Raw genomic sequence first — 16,525 nt, forward strand, 5'->3', positions numbered from 1 at the left:
TGACCTGAGTGAGAGTACTTTGCTGAGTGCTAGAACCAGGGACAGCTATGAGTGGAAGTAGTATTTCAGCATTCACGGATACATTTACCTCTAAGTCACAGACAGATCATTATGGGAGGCAATTTAGATTGGTAATAGCTATGACCTGCTGACTTGACCAAAATTTGTGAAAACTGAGTGCTAGGTCTCCTCCACCCTTCATTACAGGTGCTTTATCCCTCCTGTACATAAGTCAGAAAGAAGATTCACTTTGTGCTGAGCAACCACAAGAGCCAGTGAATTAGTCTGACAGGCAGGAAGAAAGTCTGTGGGAGCTTCTGCAGAAATGGCAGGAAATGAGATATTTCTGTGAAAATAATTCTTAAAAAAAACCCAAGAAATCCCAAACAAACAACAAAATCCAACCCAAAACAGTTAGCAAAAATTAGAAAGGCCTCACAGGTAAAACAGCCTGAAACAGAAACTGGAAACCTCAGGTTTGCTTTTCTTTGTATGGCTTAAGGAGATGCAACATCACCTCATGTCCAGCTGCCAAACAACTCTTAAGATTACACGTCTCCATCAGTGAAGAAACGGAGGCCAACGGACAAGGAGGGGTAGTCAGTGGGGCTGCAGGTCCAGTGGGACACGTCCACTAGCCAGACCTGGTTTCTTACCCCTTGCTCACCTCAGGTAGGTACCAAGATCTTCTCATGAGGATCCCTCACATTACATGGTACAGGCTGTATTGAATACCCCATGCTGCTCTTTCCGCTATCAGAAAACACTATGACAGAATACGCCTTATCCATTTCGGCCCCTGTTAAGGCAAATATTTACAAAACCAGCTACCAGCAGCACCGCACTCCCTCAACATTAAACAGCAAGGAGACCAGAAAGCGCTTCCGCATCCTTCCGCAGTCTTCCTTCACGACAACACGCGTCGAGCGCCGGAGGATGGGAGTAAAAGCGAAACGAGGCTAGGACGCGCTTTCCGCGGGTGCGGGAAGCTGCGCTCCGTCAGGGGCACCTCCGGCCAGCGGCGAGCTGCGGACCCGCTCCGGAAGAAGCGGCGCCGTGCCGCCGGCCCCGTCAGTAACCCCGCACCGACCCCACCGGGAGCTGCCCTGCCCCCGCCTCGGGGCCGCCGGCGGGGCGGGGCGGGGCCAGCCGCCCGCCGCAGCGCCCCCTCCGCCATTGCTGTGGGCGGCGCTTCCCTCGGCCTGACTGGGCAGCCGGTCCGGAGCGGAGCCGCCGGGATGCCGCCTGCTGCCAGGTACGGCTGGGAGGTGGCGGAGTGTCCCGTGCCCCACCGCTCGTCTCTCCTAGCGGGTCGCTGTCCGTGGTGCGGGGGTGCTCGTCTGTGTCGCGGCTGTCGGAGGTGTTCCGTTGGAGCAGCCGGAGCGAGGGCCGCGGCGGACAGCAGCCCCCGTCAGGGCCCAGGCCAGCCGCGCCCGGCGGAGCTCCGCGCTGCGCTCCGCGCCCTCTTTCAGCGAGGGGAGGTGTGTGCGCGCCGGGCTCGGCGTCCCCGGCTGCGGGGGTTTCCCGGAAAGGCCGCTGGTTTCTGTTTGCGCTTCGGTGGGCGCGTAGCGGAGGCCGCTGCTGCTGAAACCGGTGACCCCGCAGCGCGGCTTGGTGTAATACCCGCGGAATCGCACTTGAAAACGGCGGGTTATGGGGATTGTTCCTTCGGCGATGTCACTGGCTGCAAAGCAGACCCTAGTGACAGCCTGTGGGTTGCGTTGTAGGTAATCGTGTAGCTCAGGGACAGAAATTTGTAAGGAAAAATGGGCAGCGGTAGAGTCGGACGAGGTTTGTTGGCACCAGTGCTGTTTCATTGTGTCCTCCCCGCCGTGCTGGAGCGGCACACCACAGCCGAGGAGTCTGTCTGTCCATCTCTCTGTTATAATGCTGCATGTCTGGCTCACCAGGAGCACTGCTGGCAATGCATGGAAGAAGGACTTGTGGTTAACGGACTTGGATTATTAAGGTTAAATTAATTCAATATTCTTGGAAGCAGCTTATCCAAAGTCCCCCAGCAAAGCCAGGAGCAGATCATGGGCATAATACTATAACCCACAGCGTGATTCCGTACTTCACATGGTTTCAGTAGTAAAGTTAGTTTGCACATTGTATTACCTGTGTGTAGATTTAAAACAATTCTCTGCTGACTTCTCTGCCTGAAACGTCTTCTGTGGTTTCTGTCTCTCTCTCTGTTTCTCACTCAACGTTCCAATAAGTAGTGTATATAAATTAATATGCCATCTGATTATTTCGAAGAAAAAGGTGTGTTTTCTATGGAGCTTTTCTGAAATAAAAGTCAGTGACTTTCAAAACCTGCTTTGTCTAGTTGGAGGCAAATACAAACCAACTCAGACTGAACTCCAGTGCAGGACTCAGTGAAGTTGAGTTTTGATAGCACTGAAGGCTTCAAGCGTCTCTGGGGGGAGCTACTGTGAGCCCAGGCTGATGAGGTGAGAGAGGGCTGGACTCATGAGTATTTCTATGACTTCTCTCCAGGGATTGCTGGGGCTCTGAAGAGGAAGAGTAACAAAAGCTAACCGGAGTTCTGACAGAAATGGTTTCCCCCTGGAATTTCCTCTGGAATTTACCTGGCATTGATAGATCTGCGGATGACATCCACATTTAAACAACTGTGCAAAGTCAGATAACCTTAGTTTTTTTTCACTTTGTATATATATATACACACATATATTCTATGGTGCTAAATACATAACCTGGCTTTGAACATGCATCATTCAAGATACGTGTGGTGTTCAGCATACAGAGCCATACAGGAGTCACTTCAGATTCCAAGAGTGGGATAGTTGTTATTCATGACAGCATGTACAACAAGGATCAAAGGTATGCAAATACATCTATTGCACAATACCATATATGAAGTATTTTGAACATGGTTTGTGATTAATTGCGAGGATTAAGACATAAAGGATATATTTTGCTAAGTGGATTTGGGATCCTCAAAATTTTCACCTTAAAAGAAAATTCTGAACAGCCTGAAAATTCAGATCCCAGGGCTGTAACTGTTCTCTAAAGTGACTGTGAAAGTAGTATTGTTTGGCGCTATGTTTCTGTATGACTTCTAACAAAGCTGGCAACCTTGTTGAAGTAAAAAGATTATTTTATATATGTATCTACATATATGTGTACACACACACTGTATAATCTGTAAATTTGATCCAAATGAGAAAGTCAAATGATATTTTTCTTCTGTCACATTCACTAGTGCCAAGGCTAAGTGGACTTGGTAGATATGTGACTTAATTGCTTTCTAGTTTGCTGATATTAGTGATAAACTTTAAGATTTTGTGACTAGTAAATTTTTATCTTCTTATCAATAGTTTTTCATTTTGATTGGAAAGAGGAAGACTGGTATTTTATATCTCCTAAATATTCCTTGTGCTTGAATGAATTGATAAATGAACCAAATTGAAAGGAAAAGAACATTCTGTCTGTAAAATTATGATTATCAGTTGCACAGATACAGGTTCCCGACATTTATCTAGTAGCTTCCTATAGTCATGCTAAAACTTTGAATAGAGGAAGATTGACATCTCCAATCAGATTTTAACATACTGTTGCTAAGTTTGACCGTAGTATGCTTTGCCATGATTTTAAATTTTAAGCTGTGGTTTGTTTGGTTGTTATTTTCTAGAGAAAATATTATTTTTTAAATACAATTTAAATTGTTTTCTCTGAAAAGTTACTTTCCAGAGAAAATAATTTAAGTTGTATTTGAAAAATTATTTTAAATGTGAAAACCATTTTTTATATTAATCCTGAGGAGAAGATTCTTTGGAAATAGTTACATCCTTGCCCAGACATCCATAGTTTCACAGTTGTTCCTTAATACTTACGCCTGTAATCCAAAACCAGATCCTGCAAATATGAACACCTTGAGGATAATAAATAAAATAAAAATACAACATCAAGGAGATGAAATATTTTAATGGGTCATCTGTATTAAAAAATTGTAGCAGAATCTTCATAACTAATAATTTTACAAGTGGTTGGTTGTTTTTTTTTTTAACCTTCCTCTTGATCTGCCCTCTTTCTGGAAATAATTTTCACAACAATGACGAGTTCTTGTAATATTTGAAATAAAGCCAAGTAGTGCTTATTTTCATTATACCGTACAGTGTTTTCTGTGTTCATTTAAAATGGTGAGAGATCTTTCCACCAAATAAAGTGCTGTTGACATAAAGTTGCCTGTCTGATCTGAGAATCCTGGCCCCACCCCGCAATGTTTCAGAACCTCTGCGTCCCCCTAGGCATTGAAGAGGTTAAAGTAACTCTTCGTACATAGGCCTGTTTTTCTTGCAAGTAATTTACTGAGATGATTTGCTGAATGTGGTTGGTTTTTATCTATTTGCAGGTACAGAAGCAAAATGATTGGTTTGCAGTCAGTAGGTTATATTTGTTAATTGCCGTGGAAACACTGATGGATGTACCAATGCATTTTCATCAACTTGGTAAGTTGCCTGGGCCTTTATATTGTAAGAGGAGTAATAATGCTAATTTTTCACTAACACTCCTCCTGAGTTACTGAAGTAAGATACCATCATCTTATAGAGCTTTCCCTGGAATAATTCACAGTATCAAGAATCTAGTGTATTACATTCTACACACTCCATTCTATACATAAACCTGGATTTTTCACATAAGAAATAACTGCTTTGACACAGCGTACTGCTTTCTGCTTATAAATATCCATTGAACTCTTAGTTGGATATGTTGTTTTTCATCTCTTATTCTAACTTTTTTCAGGATTCCTTAGTTTCTGGATTAGCAGGCACAACAGACTTAGCTTGTTAGCTAGGTTAGCTCCTAGCATGCAAGCTAGGAGCTGTAGTTATAGTGAGAAATTGCTTTGCTAGGAACATTTAATTCTGTAAAGAAAGATAAGATAGTAAAAATGTTCCACATTTGATTTGCAAACCATCTTTATCTCTCCAGTCCTAATTTTCCCTGTTATCTGGTCTATTTTTTTTTTCTTGTCTGTGTCTCTTACGTAATAGCATAACCTACAAAATTTTGCAACTCTCCAACTATATTTGCTAAGCATGTTTGTTGAATCAAAGTTCTGAGGCAGCTTGAACTCTTGATGAATGGACTGTGATTTTGAGAGCAGAGACACATTTAAAAATTACAGATACTGGCATTAAATTGTTGTTGGCATAAAATTGCCTGTCTAATCTGAGGATCCTTGAATAGAATCATAGAATAGTTAGGGTTGGAAAGGACCTCAAGATCATCTAGTTCCAACCCCCCTGCCATGGGCAGGGACACCTCGCACTAAACCATCCCACACAAGGCTTCATCCAACCTGGCCTTGAACACTGCCAGGGATGGAGCACTCACAACCTCCCTGGGCAACCCATTCGAGTGCCTCACCACCCTAACAGGGAAGAACTTCCTCCTTATATCCAATCTAAACTTCCCCTGTTGAAGTTTTAACCCGTTACCCCTTGTCCTGTCACTACAGTCCCTGACGAAGAGTCCCTTCCCAGCATCCCTACAGGCCCCCTTCAGGTACTGGAAGGCTGCTATGAGGTCCCCACGCAGCCTTCTCTTCTCCAGGCTGAACAGCCCCAACTTCCTCAGCCTATCTTCGTACGGGAGGTGCTCCAGTCCCCTGATCATCCTCGTGGCCCTCCTCTGGACTTGTTCCAACAGTTCCATGTCCTTTTTATGTTGAGGACACCAGAACTGCACACAATACTCCAGGTGAGGTCTCACAAGAGCAGAGCAGAGGGGCAGGATCACCTCCTTGGACCTGCTGGAATAGAAAAACATTATGTCTGCACGAAATATATTGGCAAGATGGCTGACACATGTGACGTGGCTGGTGCTAGAATGACAAGAGACTGTTTACATCCCCTAATCTGAAAAGCTTGCTCCAAGGAAGTGTGCCATTACTAGAATCTGCACCCTGAAACTACCTGTTTCTGTAATGGGATTAGTCTTAATGTGGTAAAGGCTGTGTGCCTGTTAGCACATTAGAATTCCTCACACAAATGATCATAAATCTGAACTGTGTTCAGGTAAAGAATAATAACTGTTTTAAAAGTATTGCTTTGTTATTCATACCCATAGGATGTTTTTTCCAGATAGGTAATCTGTTACTATATGGCAGGAAATCAGTAGTTCTACTTTTAACTGCACTTCTCTAAGGGGATGTTTATTACTCAGTAATAATGTAGAAGAACAAGTACTGAAGGAAGACATGCAAAAAAGAGGATGTCTGTGGTTTGGATGGCAAAATGAAGCTTGAGAGATGAGTTTTCTCTCATGAGTAGCACATGCAGCAAATTTATATTTCCACAAGTGATCTGCTTAATCTCTTTGCATCTAATTTCAGAAAGGATGCTGGGAGCATAGTTTAATGTTTGTGAGACAGATAACTGAAGACCCAGATTTAGAAGAGATACTTGGCTAAGTATCCGTCCCAAATGACTTTCACCAGCTTAGTGCCCAAGTGTATTTGTGTGTGCTTCTGTGTTTGCCCACTGCTAATTAAAGGTCATCTTTTAGGACACTTCCCTGCAGCCATAAAGATTTGGTTCAGATATCTCTTTAATTAACTGAGCAGGAATTTTTTTCCTTTCCTCTTCCATCCATCTCTGCAAAAGTAGGCAAGGATTGTAAAATAACTGCATGAATCCATTAGGAAATTCTCTCAGTGTCTCTGGGACAGGACAGTTCCCACTGACCTGCTACTATTCTGAATCCCCTCTACTTGACCAGGAATATGTATTCTGGTACTATGATTCACATCACAGTGTAGCACCTGAGAACCTTAGTTGTGGACCAGAGTGCTGCTGTGTTAGCTGCTGTATAAATGTAAAGTCAAAGACATTTGTCATGCTACAGAAAATACCATTCTAAGTGAGATTAGGAAAATAAAAGAAAATGTTAAGGCAGTATTAATCAGCAGAGTTCATTAGACACAGCAGGCCAGTGGTGTTTGGGGTATTGTCATATTTTTGGGTAGAGGGTTTAGGTGTTAAGACAAAAGAGAGTACATAGTGAAGAGTTTTAAGGAAAATAATGAAGTTATTTTGTAGATATTTCCGTGGAATTAGTCTATAGCATGAGAATGAGAGCAAGCATATATGTTTGGAACTAAACTGACTTCTTTGGCCAACTAAATATGGGAGTTGACATCTTATCTGTAGAAGGATAGACCACAAAATGCCTTTAGAATGAGGACATGCATTCTTCAGAAAGCGGAAGAGAAATGAAGGATCCTGAGGAAAAAAAAATAGAAAGGTCAGAACAATTATTTCAAGAGTGTCTTGAAGCACTGTGCTGAAAATGTATGAATGATACAAGACTGGGTTGGTCAAAGAAAAGAATTCTGTATACACTGAGGCTGTGGGCCTCTTGCAGAGGTTATACAAGAAGATGTGGGATCTCTAAAATGTTGAGATCTGCAAGAAGGCTGGGTTCAAGTGTTTACTTGAATACTAAGGCCTAACAGTCTGAATGCGGCCTTAACCATGTTTTGTGGCAGAAGTGCTGTGGCATCTGTTGGTGGTGTTCTTTCTGTTCTTTTGCAGGCAGAGAATAGAATGCTGTAGAGTTAAACACCGCAGGGAAATGTTACTTCTGTAACATTTCAGGATACAAAATAGAGAGGGAGTTACAAAATAGAGACTGAAATAGGGAGTTACCAGTGTTGGCTGTCTGGAGACAGTGGGTGGTACATCAAAGTTGTTAAAACTACAGCTTTGAGAACTCTCCACATTCAGCAAAGAATGGCATCTGTGAAGTTGATTCAATAATGTTCTTCAGGCAGTAACAGTGTTTTTTCCCAGACCAGCCTTAAGATTCTTTCTATGACTTAAAACTGTGTTTAATAGGCAGGGTGAGCTACTTGAAATATAGTCGGAATCTTCTAAGATGATATTTGGTAAGAACGTCCTAAGAACATTTATTCACACTGAGTCATGAACCTCATCTGTCAGGGATCAGCATAAGTCTGAAGCACAGTGTAGTTATCAAAGAACTAGCTTCTGGGAGCCTCCAGTTAATGACAGAGGTTGGAAGGGATCATCCCATACTCTAAGGAGGGAAGGGTAGGGGAAAGTCGTCAGCAAGAATATGTGAAAGAAACAGTTCCACTGACAGAACTGAGTATTGTCTCTAATTGTTGGAAATTAATATTGCCAATAGTAGGCTAGTAATCAGATATTGTAGATATACAAATGCATTAATACATAGTTTTATTTTCCAGTGTTCATCAGCATTTTGTCTACGGCTTGTCACAGCTTGCCTGGTAAGAGGCTTTTATTGTCTTTTAAGTGTTTTTCTTAACAGAGTTCAAAGAAATTGCATCATCGTAAAACTTCATGATTTTTGAAGGAAGAACTTAATAAAAGTGGACAGTCCTTTGCATTATTGTTTCTGTTGTGCTGGACTCTATTCTGTATTTTGGGGCAAATATTGGGCTGCTTTAATTGGTTTATTTATTAGAATTGTTGCAATCTTACATTTGTTTGCCATTCATATAGCAAACAATATACCAAACATACTGATTGATTGTTTCTGGGTGGGTTTTTTCCCCTTCTAGAAAGATTTCTGGGAGAGCTACCTCAAAAGCTACAAATGGAATCTTACAATTTTCAGCACATTTTGTCCTGGCAGGCAAAAAGGGATCCATCTATGCCAACATACTATCGTGTGCTGTACACTGACCGCAGGCAAGTCATATTTTATGACACAATTTTTCATTTTAATGTTTATCAAGTCAAAATATTAAGACTAGAGGGGGGTTTATTTGTCTGTTTTTCCACGCAGAAATGCTTCCTCCCCTCGCCCCGACCCCTACTTTTTTATACCAGGAAACCCAGATAGATTATTTTGATCTTCTTTTAACTTGTCTTGATTTACAGGAACTGGAAGACTGCCAAACAATGTTCAAATATTACGCAACTCTCCTGTAATCTGACAGATGATTTTAAACAGGTGAACACTCAGTATTCTGCATTGGTTCAGAGCTTTGTAGGAAATCAAGAATTCAATTCTTCTGTACTTCATTTTGTGCCAATTACTGACAGTAAGTTCTTTGCATTTGCTCGTTTTAGAAGTTTTTGTTCATAGCTCATGTGTAAATGATATTCTGCTAGCTTTACACTAAAATACGGCAAACTAACTGGGTCAGTAGCTTATTCTTTTATGTAAGAGAAGATGGATTTGTATAAAATCTAGCACCTATGAGTTACAAGACCTGGAATATATAGATAGCTTTCTATAATTAGTGGCTACAGTAGTAGTTCTGGTAAATGACAAGGCTCTGATTTTCAAATAAAATGTATGTGTAAATATGGAGAATATAGGATCATATGAAGCACTGACAAGCAAAAATCTCTAAATGCTTAAGATACATAACCCACAAAACATTCTTTTGTGTCTTCAAGTAGTCAGTGTTAAGAGTTGAAGAAATACTGTGCCTGCACTAAGTGTAGGGGAAGAGATTTACTTGTTTGCCCATCAATGTGCTCTTCTCCCTTTCCTTGCTGAAAGAAGACTCTTATTAGCTGCGACATCTTCTGATGCCAGAGGCGGCTTCACCCTTAGTTGTGCTTAGTATTCAGTTTTGAAGTAACAGAAAGTGATTGAGGAACAATTGGAGGACTATGGAGAAGAAATTGGAGGTCATATTACCCCTACATTCGGCACAGAGTTAGCCACTGCTGTGTCCACTTACAGTCTTGGAAATGATGAAAAATTGGAGGGGATGGGGAGAATAACCACAAGGATAACTGAAGGATTTGAGAACATTCCTCTAAGGTGGAGGTCTTCAGTCTTTCAGCAGTTAGTTTTTTGAAAGTGTAAGATCAGAAGGTGCATTGACCAGTAGTTAACATGGTGGCAAGCTTCTTTAGTCTCAAAAGCAAAGCATAACAGCATGCTCTGACTGGAAGCTGAAGCTAGATTTAACTTTAGCTAGGAACAAAAGCATATGTTGAACTGACCCCTGGAACAAACTATCAGGTGCTTTGACTGGTTGTCCATTACTGGCAATTTGTAAATTGAAGTTGGATGCTTTGCTAGTAGTTCTCTAGTTCAAACCATAAGCAATTGAGTAAAGTCATGTTTTCCAGGGCACAGGACTTAGATGAGCCCTGTAGCATTTTCTTCTTTTACAATGCCTGAATAGGAAAGAATCAATATTCTGAGATATTTTCCTACTGGGTGTAGTTGATGGCTACCTTCAAAATACCAATCTCACTCCCGTTGACAGATGGATTTGAGCAAAGAAAGAAAAGCTTCATAACAAAGAGCCAGTAATAAAAAACATTTCTGGCTGTAACCAGATTTAAGTTAATGTTTGTTTGTAACTTAAAGCAAAAGATGAGAAAAGAATAACTGTGTAATCGTTTGACTAGGACGTGCTTTCCTGTTTGGGAGTAAATGAAAGCTCACATTTGTTCTGAGTAGTAAACTTGACTGGGGTTTGGGTTTTGGGTTGTTGTTTGTTTGTTTGTCTGTTTTTTCTTTCTACACTATTTCAGGAACAGAAGTAGTTAGCAAATGCATGTTGCTTTTTTGAATTTTGTAGAGGTTGGCAAACCAGTCTCTACCTTGGTCAAAATGCACGTGCCTCTGGAAAAGACAAAGTGAAATGCAAACTCTAAGTTTTGATGTTTCCCCCCACCCTCCCAGTGAACTACACAGAAATGGAGGTTTATGGGCATAGTTTGTTCTCCTGCCATTTTCCAACGTTCCTGCTCCTTTATTGTGTAAAGATCTTAGGCTTGATTCACTATGGAAGTTCCTCCAGTATTGGTGGATATGTAGTTTTGGAGGAAGGAGACAAGCAGCATGCATGGCTCTTGGAACACAGGCCTGCTCTGAGAATCTGAAGGCTCAGTGGAAGTTTCACAGAAGTGTAACTATGTTTCACTATGTCCTCTGTCCCACTCTCAGTAGAGTTCTAGTATTTGGAGCTCAGCTGTTAAGTTTAGCCCTATAGCCTTCCTTGCAACTAGCATGAATATGTGCAGGGGTACACACCTCTGAATGTCTACAAAAATCTCTTCCAGAGAGTGGCTAGAAGATGATGATGAGCAAGAAAGTAAACAGCTTTTCCTATACATTAACCTCAGCTTTGCTCTCAAATAGATAAAAAGCTCACATCTCTGTGGAGCTGAAGCAAGGTTTTTGTCCCCTTTCTGCTTCTTCCCACTTCTCCATTGCTTTCTGTTTTTCAAATCTAGTCATGTGGGAAAAGGCTTTTTGACTGTGGAACTCAAATGTTACAAGGCCTTGTGGTTTTATAGCAGTGAAATGTTCCGGAATCTGATTAGTCAGCTCCATGTCTGTCACCAAAATAGAAGTGGTACTGAATACATAGTGTATGTTTTATCCACCTCTTCTTTTTTTTTTTTTTTTTATTTTTTTTTTTTTAATAGCATTCCTGGGACCACCAGAAGTTAATATCAGTTCCTGTATAAACTGCATAAATGTCACCATAAAGCTGCCAACCTCTTACTTCAGAGAAAATGAAAAGCTACTGTCTTTAATTGATATATATCAAGAGCTTGATTATGGTATAACACTGAAAACACTTGATGGAGAGCATAAGGTAAAGAAGTTTTTGGTTTATTTATGAATTAGAGGAGAAATATCGAAAACATAAAATGGCTCTGATGGTTAGCAGATTCACAGAAGCAAATATGTGAATATATGAACAGAAGATACTTAGAAGGAAACAAAGAGGATGGCCATCATAACCTCAGTTTCCTTTTACCACATAGTAGCAAGCCTAGAAGAGGAATACTAATTGTCCTGTATCCTTACTTGAAATAAAACATAGAGCACTGGCTCAAGTGATTATTCCCTGAGAAGACAAGGGCAAGACATTTCAGCAGAAACCACTAGCAGGTGTAGGCACACACTAGCAGGTGTAGAGCATGGAGTGTCTGTACTGGAAGCTGTAAACAGTAGGTCAGGCAGATATCTGTTGGGAATTTAATCTAACTCATCCTGCCAGGAGACATGGAGTAAGGACCGCAGCTTTCCTGCCACAGATGGTTTTTTCTCCTGATTTCTGAATCAGAGTATCACTTGCAGTTTCAAATCTGTAGCATCTATCTGAGCCTACTTCAAGGGGACACACAGTGACCAACAGTTAGGGACAATAGGCAACTTATCTTTGATAATACTATGTTTACAAACAGATGTAAGGTAGGCACCTTGACATCAGCTACAACTAGAGATGAAGCAGCAGCTGTCTAGGTAGACCACTGAGTTACTGTGTCAGTCTTTGCAGTTTCACCAGTCTCTGGGGATCTTTTTTTTAGGCACAGAGCTAACTTTGAAACATTGTCTTTCATGGCAGAGGCCCCATGAGAAAACCACTGAAGATGTTTTCAATACTGTCATTGAAGAATTGTATCCAAATAGAAATTACTGTGTGTCTGTTGTGGTCACAGCATCTCTAAACAAACATTCCATCCCATCAGCCTGGAAATGTGTAGCTGCAGACTCTCTAGCTCAACAAGGTAACTGTCCTGTGGGGCAGGAAGGGACTGTGTGACTTAACTAGGTGCATGTGGGTTTGTATTTTGTTTTGGGTTTTGTTTTTTTGGGGTTTTTTTGTTTGTTTTTTTGTTTTGGTTTTGTTTTAATGTAGGAAGAATTACAAGTCAATTAATCCTAAAAGCACTAAGAGAGAAAGTACCTTTTGAGTGATAAACATTGTGGGGATTTTTAAGTGAAACATAAACCCCCATCCACTTTGGGGCTATAGATCTATTCTTCATCCTGCAAGCCATACAAATCTTCACTAACTGCATTTATGTGCAGTTATCAATGATGCTGTAATTTCCTTTTTAATTCCTGAATCTGAGATTTGGTCTTGTTTTGACTTTGGACCAGATGACCTCCGATCGCAGAGGTTCTGTGATTCTGAATAGCTGTTCTGAATGTGAAATGTGGTTACTGGAAACTTCATTTATGTATGTTAATTGGTTTTGGTTTTCTCACTTGCAGATTATCATACAGTTGTTATCACATGTGCTGTATGCTTTTCACTGATGTTAGCTGGTGCCCTGAAGTGTATGCATGCAGGAGGCTATATTCTTCCAAATAAATCACTTCCACGTACTTTGGTATGTATTAATTCTCGTTTTTAACCTTCCTGGTAGGGAGGAAGAAGTTTTACCCTCTGAAATTTCTAGTCCTGTGCATTAGGTACAAGTTATATAAGTACGCATGGTTTAATTTGCAGTTTACATGTGTCAAAGATAGAACAGACAAGATGCAGCAGCCTGTAGGCTATGGAACAAATATTCAGGCTTTTTCAACACCATTTCTTGCTACTTCTGTGACAAGTTACTAACAGATAGAGATCATCCCACCCTACTCAGCATTTGTCAGGGCATACCTGAGGTATATTTGTTTCTGGTCACCACAGTGCAGGACATATGTGTACAGAAACCTGAGTCTGCTGAGTGACATCACCAGTAGCTTCTCAGTCAAAGGAAAAATGCTCCTAGAAAAATCTGCTGAAAGCATATATACTCTGCAAGCCCCCAACCTTCCAGTTTCACAGGTGTTTCATACTGTAGATTGGGATGCAGTTAGGTGCAGATATGTCCCTGCCAAAAAAGAATCCTACTTGTTACTTCCAGAAGTGTTACTGGCAAGTTCAGGATCACTTCTCTGGGTCACCTCTCTTCTTTCTTCCATCTCAGTAATGTTTTTTTACTGTATTTTGATATACACAGGTGATAGCGAAAAGAATGCCTGATTAGCGGAACACTTAGTAGAAAAAAAAGGGTATTCATAGGCAAGTTACCTCTGCTGGAATTTAGAGCTAGGCATAGCACCTTAGAAACTAACTCCTGGACCAGGCTGTTGGGATCCACCCAAACAGTGGAGTTGGATGAAAATAAAAAGCAAAGGAAAAGAAACAGTGTGACTCTGGAAGAAAACATACTTGAGCTGGGGGTTGGGGGAAGTGCACATTACAAGCAGATTGGTATCAACTCCTTGTGTTTCTCTCCTTTGCTATGTCCTTACCTTCACATCTGTAAGGTTGCTGAACGTGATTTTGCCAAGTAATGTCTAAGTTTATTTTTTTAATTACTGTTGGCATTTTCACCCAGTGCTTTGAACATTCAGTAATCCGGGGAGGTGCAGAGTGAAGCTGAGCCCTGAAGTCTGCAGAAAAAGCCAAAAATGTGGCACGGAAGGAATAATTTGTTTGACAACCTTATGACTGAGGGTATTTTTTCATATTTTGCATATGTGCAAATTTGTCTGATCTTTTATTTATTCACTTTGTTCTTTTAGGTATTCATCAGGAGGTTAGCCTATCCGCCTTGGACATTTGAATCTGAAAAAATAGCCTCTATAGAGATCATTTACAAAGAGGTTAAAAAAGGGGCAAATAATTCCAGTGGTGGTGTCAGTGATGAAGATGAGAGTGACGACAGTGATGTCATAAGTAATCATGATTATACAAGGCGTGATATCTTAAACAGAGTACCTCATTCCTCTGACGTACCAGATGCATCCATGCAGTACTCTACAAGTAGCATGTGTGATGACAGCAGCAGCCAGGCAAGTGAAAATCCGGACACTGACCCAGAAGATGTTGAAGAGCAGGAGATGGACATTGAAGAAGACAAAGAAACAAGTTGTGAGTTACTTAATCCTTTCTCTGAGGCAAATTGTAACTATTCTTCGAGGCCAAAGGACAGTGCTTGTTTTACCATTAACTTAAAAACTGTGCTGTTGGGAACCTCTGAAGAGAATGTGGATAGTTCTGCAGCTCTTCTTTCTTCCCAAGAAGATGCAGCTGATTGGCAATGTACTCATGCTGTTGAAGCAAAACTCCTGGATGACACAGAAAGTGTGCAGAAACCCCACTGTCATAACAACTCTCACGAGTGGCAAAACTCTTCTGAGGACGATGAAAGTGACTCGTCAGATTCAGATATGTACCAAAAAAATGAGTACATAAGAAGATGAACAAATAAAAACCACTATTGTTTTATGACATACAAATCAATGTTGTCTAACACCACTGATTTATGGACTCGCCATACAGATCTCCTTTTTGTTTTTCTTTTTAACATTCTGTGAGTATATGCCTGAACACTGAAAATGCTCAACATTCATTTTTAACAGCTATTTTTCTGATCTCACCAGGTATCTGCAGGTATGGTTCAGGTTGGATGAGCCACAGAGAAACCAAACTGAGTGTTTGGATGCAGCAGAAAGAGTACTTACTTCATTTTGCAGTTGGATAGTGAACTACACCTTTTAGCTGTTCCAAAGCAAGGATTTCCTGTAACTCAAGTGAGAGGTTAGTTTGCAGTACAACAGGGGCTGTGAGTCCCTCAACCAGACCACTTTTTCTTTTTTTCTCTTTTTTTTTTCTTTTTTTTTTCTTTTTTTTTTTTTTTTCCCTTTTTTCATTTTCGTTAGCTCTGTTGCTGGATTACTCTGGAACCTGTTTTGCTGGATGGATTGCTGTGTTTGAGTCAGAGAACTGAGTTCTACATTTGTGAGAGAAACCTGGTTAAGTGAAACAATGGGGGCAGAGACAAGAATATTCAATGTTATGGAAGAGGTCTCCTTACTATGAATCAAGGCATTAAATATACTTTTTATATTTTTTAGGATAATTCTGTGCAATTATTGAATACTACACTTTTAAAATATTTTTATGATGTATAAAAGTTACTACAGTGTACAGTTTAACATTTGTGCTTCATAAAAAGAAAATTTTTTCCTATCCCTGTCTGAATTTTTACTGTGGCTCTTACATGCTACATGAGTATGAGCATGTACTCCTTATACTTCTACGTATCACGTCGTTGGAAAAAACCCACCCCGCTTTTCTCACCTGCTGTTGGTCTGTATAATACTAGTTTTCTTGCCCCAGTTTAGTAACGACAGCAGTCAGTTATTCTTTTGGTCAGGATAGCTGAGACCAGTTTCAGAAGTTTCTGCTGCTGCACCTGCTTAGTTCAGAACAAAGTAGGTGTAAGTACCTGGCATCTTGAATCTTGACTAGCTAGTTACTTGCAGATTTACACATCTATAGCATTAGTAGATGAAATCTGCACTCACACTCACCCTGCGCCACTGGTGTGCGTATCTCCACAGTGGTTGGTACCACATGTAAGTGAAGGCTGGGGGACTGTGTGCAGCCCCATTTAATGACAGGAGGTGACAGATGGGCTGGAAAAAAAAGTCTATTAAACCCTCACAAAGAGCTGGCGTTTTCAGTCGGTGGCAGTAATCAGTTGAGAAGCAACTGGTTTTTCTCTGTGATTAATAAAAATGCTCCCTCCTTCCCCCAAGTTTATGCTGGTTTTTATAGGGCATGCTGAATGTTCTGGTAGAAGTACTAGTGTTGGCATCTGGTGCGGGCCAAATCCTGAAGATAAAAGACAAACCTTTCCTCAGGTGACATTTGTACTGACTGCAGCGGGAATTTCACTTAAGGTCAGGTTTGAAGCTATTCATCGTCTGGCCTCTGTTTATGTGTTATTTAGCT

The 16,525-nt window shown here is 40.9% G+C and overlaps 1 protein-coding gene across 3 annotated transcripts; it reads left to right on the plus strand.

The window, feature by feature from the left end:
- The first annotated feature begins 649 nt into the window (after positions 1–649).
- IFNAR2 (interferon alpha and beta receptor subunit 2) lies at positions 650–15,757 on the plus strand. 3 transcript variants are annotated; one of them, XM_065676839.1, is made up of 10 exons: positions 650–672; positions 2,500–2,844; positions 4,376–4,472; positions 8,240–8,281; positions 8,576–8,705; positions 8,898–9,061; positions 11,421–11,593; positions 12,350–12,512; positions 13,003–13,121; positions 14,308–15,757. In XM_065676839.1, exons 3-10 carry the CDS (start codon positions 4,442–4,444, stop codon positions 14,986–14,988), a joined length of 1,503 nt encoding a protein of 500 aa, XP_065532911.1. In that variant the 5' UTR covers positions 650–672; positions 2,500–2,844; positions 4,376–4,441; the 3' UTR covers positions 14,989–15,757. The 3 variants fall into 3 exon arrangements, with proteins under 3 accessions (XP_065532911.1, XP_065532910.1, XP_065532912.1); XM_065676838.1 differs by lacking the exon at positions 650–672 and adding an exon at positions 945–1,255; XM_065676840.1 differs by lacking the exon at positions 650–672 and adding an exon at positions 1,277–1,481.
- The last annotated feature ends 768 nt before the right edge of the window (positions 15,758–16,525 follow it).

The sequence above is a fragment of the Lathamus discolor genome, chromosome 4, assembly GCF_037157495.1.
Source record: "Lathamus discolor isolate bLatDis1 chromosome 4, bLatDis1.hap1, whole genome shotgun sequence".
Classification (NCBI taxonomy): Eukaryota; Metazoa; Chordata; class Aves; order Psittaciformes; family Psittacidae; genus Lathamus; species Lathamus discolor.